This window comes from Grus americana, chromosome Z, assembly GCF_028858705.1.
Source record: "Grus americana isolate bGruAme1 chromosome Z, bGruAme1.mat, whole genome shotgun sequence".
Lineage (NCBI taxonomy): Eukaryota > Metazoa > Chordata > Aves > Gruiformes > Gruidae > Grus > Grus americana.
Window position 1 is genome coordinate 3,026,421 of NC_072891.1, and position 8,088 is coordinate 3,034,508.

The 8,088-nt window shown below is 41.0% G+C and overlaps 1 protein-coding gene across 2 annotated transcripts in view; it reads left to right on the forward strand.

The window, feature by feature from the left end:
• MYO5B (myosin VB) overlaps positions 1-6,578 on the forward strand; it is a 148,895-nt gene extending 142,317 nt beyond the window's left edge. For both annotated transcript variants that reach the window (XM_054808962.1, XM_054808960.1), the window contains exons 37-39: positions 260-434; positions 1,413-1,493; positions 2,260-6,578. In XM_054808962.1, coding sequence (XP_054664937.1) covers positions 260-434; positions 1,413-1,493; positions 2,260-2,412 — 409 coding nt within the window. In that variant the 3' untranslated portion in view covers positions 2,413-6,578. The remainder of the gene's footprint in view (positions 1-259; positions 435-1,412; positions 1,494-2,259) is intronic.
• The last annotated feature ends 1,510 nt before the right edge of the window (positions 6,579-8,088 follow it).

Consider the following 8,088-nt stretch of genomic DNA (forward strand, 5'->3'; position numbering starts at 1 on the left):
ATGCTGTAAAAAAGCACATCCCTTGCACTGTTCAGCTGTTACATGGCTTATCTATTTCTAAAGTACATGGAGTATAAATTTTGCTTTGAGTTGTTGAGTATTAAGCTTTGGTCTGGTTGTCTCCTGCCATGTGTATCACAAATATGCATCACAAACATGACATATACCAGCACTGCAACATACTTGGAGTCTCATAGAGGATTTTTGAGATGGTACATCTTATCTCCCAGCTCTCATCTTATCTTGGTTGCTTTCCTAGGTTTAACATAAACCAGCTGGAGGAATGGCTGCGTGGGAAGAACCTGCAGCAGAGTGGAGCCGCACAAACGTTGGAGCCCTTGATTCAAGCGGCACAGCTTCTGCAGCTGAAAAAGAAAACCTCGGAAGATGCCGAGGCTATCTGCTCCTTGTGCACGTCACTCACAAAGCAGCAGGTAAGGAGCAGGGCAGACATTTACACCAGAGGTCCTGGTCATTAAAGGAGTGGGAAAGGGTAATCTCCCAGTGCCAGATCCTCACTGCCCAGGGTCAGTGTGCCATTCCCATGGTGGGGACAACTTGTCCTTTTCAAGACTGGCGTTTGGTATTGACCTCTGTCAGAGGTGGTCGTCGCAGTGGCTCCTCTCTTACAGCACTGCTGATGGTGCTGGAGCTCCAGCAGAAATGTTCAAAGATGAAACCCATCCCTGAGGAGTTCATGGCATAAGTCAGACACTCGGGATTTTAAAACCACCTGTTGTCTTTTGCCATGGTCTAACCTGGCTAGGTCTGCAGGATGCCCACCAAGGATTCATATTTGGGGCAGGAGGTTGAGAACTGCCCACCTAGGCTGGCTGGATCTGACCTTAAATTTGAGAATCCATTTCAGAAGGATACAAACTCAAGGTTTTTGCTGCTGGCCTTAATTGTCTGGCCTTAATTTGATAACGTCGTAGAAAGGGAGAAGTGAGAGATGTGAGCTGATCTCCAGTGGTTCTTGGAGATCCTTTCTGCTGTATCTCCATCTCCCTGTCTTGAACGTGTGTTCTTAAGAGAAGCCAAGGGATGGAGGAACACAAGTGAGGGAGCATCAAGAGAGGTGTTGTAGAGATGACGTCAGAAGTACTGGGAAGTGTGGTCACCCATGTCACCGTGTGCCAACTGAGTGGGTTCCTGGTATAAGTCTGTTGCTCGAGTCCATTCCCAATTTACAAACGTTGCCATAAGAAGTGACTTTGACAGGTCCATGGAGGCTTACCATAGCTTACAGCGGGCAAAGGAACACCAGGATGACACCTGTGTTACTTCTGCTTCTCAGCAGCATCACGGGAGACTTGTTATGGCCATATCAAGACAAACTGTTCATGATGCTTTGTATTCTGGAAAAGTTTGGTGTCTCATGACTGTCCGTAATCCTATTTTGGTTTTGACAGATTGTAAAGATACTTAATCTCTACACTCCTATGAATGAGTTTGAAGAACGCGTGACAGTAGCTTTCATACGAGACATACAGGTAAGTGAAAGGGCTGTAAATTGGAGGTGATAGTACTAATGACATCTGTATTAAATCATTACTAACTCAGGCATTTTGTAATAGGCATGCTGCTGCATGTTGTCCTGAATTTAGTGTGCTGCGTGCGCACTCGCTTGCTTGCAACATACAGCTGGAGGGATAGCCAGGCTGTTAATCGCAAAGGGCAATAAGCACCGAAGTTCCCAGCTCAGCTAATCAAATGCTCTTTAGTAGCAATGCGACTCAGAAGTAAGGTTGCAGGAGTCAGTGAAACATTGGTGAAATGCAGTTACTTCTGAGATACAAGGCAGAAATTGGCAACTAAAGAAAATTAAATACATGAAAACCAAGCATCTTTTAATGCTCGCAAGGAGGAGGCAGGAAGTGGAAAGAGAAGTGTGTTCAACTACTAGAATATGTCTCCATCACTGAGCAGCTGAATCGAAAGTGGTCTGCTGGTATCATGCAGTGCTGCTTTTGCAGTGTAAGGGGGTCGTGTTGTTTCCAAGTCCTATATCTTGCTCTGTGGTCATGTAGAAAATGTAGCCAGGTTCTTTTGAAGCAGTATTTCCTATGGTCTGTGTAGAAGTTCCTGTAAATATTTGCTTAGGGGAAGGCTGCTGCAATAGAGAACAAAATAGTTCTCACTGGTTTTTAGCAGTATCTCTAAAATTGTGTACATTCTTGAACCTTTGATGATGTTAAACATCACAAAGAAAAAGCAACAACTGATATGAAATTTGTTTTCTTCTCCCACACCTCACAGGCACACTTGCAAGAGCGAAATGACCCTCCGCAGCTGCTGTTAGACTTCAAGCACATGTTCCCAGTTTTTTTCCCATTCAACCCATCCTCCATAACCATGGACACCATTCATCTCCCTGCTTCTCTCAACTTGGAATTTCTCAATAAAGTCTGAAGAAAGTATAATTAAGCCCAGCTCTCCTACCCAGAGACCCCCAGCAAAAAGAAAGAAAAATCATGAAAGGAATTTAAGGAGCTCTTTAAATGTGGACCAAGCAGAATTAGGGAAGAACCAATACGTGGTGATAAATAGATGCTAAACTGAACGGTAAAAAAGAGACTGATCTGTATGTGATTTGGGTTTTTTCTGGTAATTTGCAGATCAGAAATAAGGATATTTGAAATGTAGATTTATTTCTTACTGTTTGATTTTATGTTGATGTAGTTCAAAGCCCATAATCATCTGCAAAAGCCACTAACAAAAAAGAATGGTGAATGGGAGGCAACTTACTTTGATCTTCATAGGTGTCTATGAAGAAATGACAGATAAATCAAAAACAAAATCTGAGACACTTATGCTGCCTTGAAGGACATGTAATTGTCTGATAGCTAGGTGATTTTGCATGTATTAATAACAGGACATGCAGTTCTGCCTCTTGTTCTTACTAGTGACAGTATGATGATAGCGAGTTGAGAAAGCAAACTGCAGGAGATGCAAGTACGCATTTATCACACCAGTCAAAGTTAACGGGCTTGGATGCTGCTTGTTTCCACTGATGTGAAATCTGTCACAAATTCTGTGTTTGAGAAATGCTGTTGCTCCTCCAAACTACTTCCAGTGCATCTGCTTCATGGGAATTCAAATAAATAGGCAGCTTGGACTTTCTTCTGTTACCAAATTTACATTAGTGACTTATAAAGGTTTTGTCCCAGTGAAATAATCTTGAGACAAGGGACTGCCTTGGGCCTCCCGCTTCTGGTATAGACAAGCATCATCCTGATCCCTGCTGTTGGCTTTCTCTGTGCTTTTAAAAGTTGAAAACTTTTGTGCAGTGGCTACTGAGGTTCTTAGATGTCTTACGTGGCCTGTATCAGAATCTTATACGTAGGTGAGACATGCGTTTTATCATCGGGTCCCCAGTCCTACCTATGTGCAGTGGGCTAGTCCTGGCCATAGGAGTCCATGGAAAAATTCTATTCCGTTCAATTGCCATCCAAAATCAATAGCCATCCGGTCATGCAAATACAAGGCTTAGACAAATGAAGAATAGTTTAAAAAAAAAAAAATTAAAACAAAAGGAAATGGATAAGAAATGAAATATTTCAACACAGAAAAATTGTAAGATAGTGTGTTAGTAATGTAAGCTGTTTCTTTAAGAGTGAACATGAACTCTTTGTCTACAACAACCTTAAATAATTGCAATCAATTCAAATTCTATTAGGATTTATTAGGATTTTTTTTACCTTACTTATAAATTAAACCAACCCAACCCTCTGACCTCACCAGGTAGATGCTGAAAGGGGCCAGCTACTCACAGAAGCAGTCACTGATTTTTCTCAGTACTTACCACAACACATTGAATTCTCAGTTACTGCAGAGCCACTCTCCCTGCTGAGAAGGGGAAAAGGTGCGTTCCCATGGCCGAGTGATGCTGTACGACGATCCCAGTGGTGGTCGGTCTACAAACTGCTCAGTGGTGATGCTCGGGCCATGGCTCAGTGTGCCAAAATGCAGTGAGAATGTTTGGCAGCAGCAAAATCCCCGCACCTCTTAGCACCGCGAGCATTTTGTCCTTTCCACTTCCGTAACGGTCTTGGCTAAGTAGCCCAAAACTCTCCTTTTGTGGTTGTGGTTGCTTAAGTCTCAGCAATTCCACAATGATTAAGAGCTTTCAAAAAAATAAACAAACCACAAACAAAATCCAAACCCTCTCTGCATCTGACTGCTTTTAGTTGGCATAAATCACATCTAAACAGCAAATTTCTGATCAGGTACCCGGTCTGCTCAGAGGTTTAAAATAGAATGTGAAGTCTATTAAAGATACACTAAATCCCGCCATGCTACAGTCACCTTTTTAGACAAAGAGCATGTTTTGATTTAAACATCATGTATATAATCTATGTATGTACAAACAGTAATAGTCCTGTATGTACCATATATGTATATTACTATCCAAAAGCACATTTTTAAAGGAAAAAGTTGAGTGCTGTGAAGAATTACATTGGTCTATGCTGGTGGGCAAATACCTTGTTTCAAATGGACTGTGGTTTTGTATGGCTATTGCCAGCAAAGGACAGACCTAAGGCCGTTCCCTAGGGAGAAGTTATCTTTTCTTCTAACCATCACCCAACTAATTACAGAAGAAAATTAATTGCTTGTATAGTACCAGCACTACCTCCAAGCTACAGTCCTTGAGCATTTGCATCTACTGTGTATATTCAGTAGTGCCTTCATCTCCCCTTCATATATACAGTAAGGATAATACCACCGTTTTGCTGTCTGTGCCCAGCAAGCCCACGCTCTTCTGTCACTTGCTCATCTACAATATTTTTATTTATCGTACCTACCTCTTTTCACGTTTTGCAAATGAATGTTTTTGCAGTGCTCTGAATTTAATTTTTTAACTATCTCTTTTTTCCATACTATAGTAGTCATCACAGTATAAAGATAAAAAAAAAAAATCAAAGAATTCAGTCTTTCTCTAAGGCAGTTTTAACGTAGAGCTATTTCTCAGAATTCATCTTAGGCCAGCAGTTTCCTCTCAGGCTCTTCAGGTCTCTACCTCTCTCTGATGTAAATTATTCAGAGTACAATTCCCAACTGATTAAACCAATGCTTATCGTTCGGACTAAATGCCAGGTTGCTGCAGAATCCTGTTCTGCAACGATTTTGTTGCTAATCACAATTATAAAATGTGGTTACTGGTCTTCTAGGGTATAATGGTCTTTCACTGGTATTTTCAGGATCATAACTGATATGTACAACAAAGAGACTTTCTTAAAAACTCTTGATATGTATAGACAGGAACTGGGATTTAATGTCTTGATCTATGATAATGTGGTTTATTCATCAACATCTATCTGTAAGAGGACTCTGTATGAAGTACCTTTAATATATGTTATCTTTTCTGTTGGAGATTTTTTAGATCTGCTTTTAACTGTTAATTTTGTTAAATTGCTATGCTTAAGCATGCCTGCCTTTCCTCAGATTGCCACTTCTTTCTTTATAGAGCAAATTCAACACAAAGCATGGCTTTGAGAAAGCTGGCTGTTCTTCAGTTGTCTTTATTGTAAAATATTGATTATTAAGTTGAGGATTTTCCCACTGTGTGCCTTTAGCTGTTACTAAAGTAACTGACTTCTCAACTGCTGTTTCTCCGAAACAAGTGTTAAAATGTGGGGATATTTTTATTGTTCTGTCATAAAAAGTTGTCTGTGAATTTATAAGTCTCCTTAGAAAAATCTCACTCTGACAGGGTCTGTAAAATCACTTTGAAGTTCCTAGGAAAAAAACAATACTGACCCATGTTGATTTTTGCATGTATAATGTATCTTAGAAAAGCAGTATTGGGATGTAAAAATAAACCAAAAACCAAAAATGAAACTCCAAAACCACAAATCACACAAACCACCACCACTATGAAACCCACACTTCAAAGGCTAGTTCAGGCACATGCTGTCTGGCCTACGAGAAGCATCCAGGACAACGTACATGTTTCACTTTCACCAAAAACTTGCTTTGATAGACTTTTTTTCCTCTTTTTTTTTTTAATTGGCATTTTGTACCTGAGGTTGCTTATCTTTCAGCTAGTAAAGTTGTTGCAGTAGTCGACTGTAGAAAAGAATGTTAGAACTCAAGACTGATTTTATGCATCATAAACATTTTTTTGCTCATACAACTTACTTCACTGTATCTGAAAGGACTTCTTTGTATGAGTGAAAAGGTAACAAAAAACGTGGGCATGCTTCAGAATTTAAGCATGGTGACTACCTTTCCTGATACTGCAACTTAAACGCTGAAATCACAACTCTACCTAAAGTCTTTGAAATATGTGACCTCTCCATTTGTGTGATTTGAAAAAGATACAAGTGAAAAAGATGCACTTAAAACAAGAAGTCATTTTCCTCTGTTTTCAATAGTAAATGAACAAAACTGCAAACTTATTCTTTCAGTCCATATTTAACTGAAAAATTAACATTTTTGCCATTACATATAAAGGTAACCTAATTAAAATGAATTGCATGAACTACCACGAACCTTTTTCCTCCAACTTTATTGATTCACATATATATTACAGTCATAAATTGATTTTTTTTTCCCCTGAAAGAAGTTCTAGCAAGGTAGATTCCCCAATGAAGATGATACCATTTATTTCAAACCATAAATGCAAGTGGACAAAGACTTTCAAATTAAGTTGAAATTAGAAGAAAACAAAGTATCAAAAAAATGTGCTACTACAGTGCAATGTCTATTTTGTTTGGGGATTTTTGAGGTGTGTGTGTGTGAAGTCTCATTACCTTAACAAGCAGAAGGTATAGCTGCTCTCATAGAAGTTGAATGATATACATGAGTGAATACTATAGATGAAATACTACTGCTTATATTTTTCCATTTTGAACAAATCTGTAAACTACACCTCTGTTTATAGCTAAATGCTTGTAATAGTCATTGTAATATTCAGCCGTGGATAAAAAAATTTGTGAAATAAACACTTTTGAAGATATTGTGACTTTTGACAAAAAATGGGAATGTTAAAAATACACCTTTCGATATTTACTTCTATATGTTGGAAACATTTCTGTTTTGAAATGACAAGGTACTTTACAAACACAAAATCAACAATCTCAAAGCTCTTACTTAAGACTTTGAAAGGTTTAGAAGTTATAATTTAATTTCAGAGGTACTTAAATATTGTGAGCTGATGAGAAACCAATTGAGTGTGGAAGCATATTGCAAATGAATGGAGAAGAGGGGATGCACTGCCAGCCCCTGTGCATGCGTTAAAGATGACAGGGTTAAGTCAAGGGCAGAGAGAAAAAATATAGTAAAACCCTCTGCTTTTTTTAAAGACAGTGCTGGATGTCACTGTACATTCACTCATCTCTGAATTCATGAAATGATTGGAAAGATGTAGGGAAAGCTGTTGAAAGATTTTTTTTAATTTTTTTTTTTTTTTTACACTGTACTGATCCTTCCATCTTCTGCCAGTCTGAATGATTCCGCTAAAGGTTTTAGGCACAAAATCATACCTCAACGTGCATTTTCAACCACCAGAGCTTTGAAAGGTGTTTTTTGTGGATCGCCTACGCACAGCCGGGAGGTTGCAATAGAGATGGGCCACGGAGAATACCAGGAGGCAAGTCCTTTTCTCCATGCAAGTCCCGAAAGGATAAAGCTTGGTTGGGAACAGGGACAGAGCTAGGCCAGCCGTGGACTGCGAAGCAGCTCACGGCTGCAAACCTCCGTTAAAATCCCAGACCAGGCCTTCGGGGGAGTGTGACTTGGCCCCGTGAGGGAGGGGAGCTGCCCTCAGGGCTCCCGGGCCGCCCCTGGCCGCCGCCCGCGGGTCTCAGGTACCTTCCCCAGCACAAGCTTCCTCACCGGTCCCGCGTAACTCGGCTTGCGCAGTGGCTACTCATCACGGACCGCGGCGGGGCGACCCCAGGCCGGGCCAGGTCGAGTCTGGCGGGGGGAGCGGGCCTGGTCCGCCCGCCGCCGCCCAGGGCCTACCTCCGCCGCGGCCGCCGTTGCCAGGGCAACGCCGCGGGGTCCGCACCGCCCGTTTCCTTCGCTGCCGATTCGCCAAAGCTCGCGCCGTCCTTTCCGATCGCGGAGTGGGGGGACGGCGAG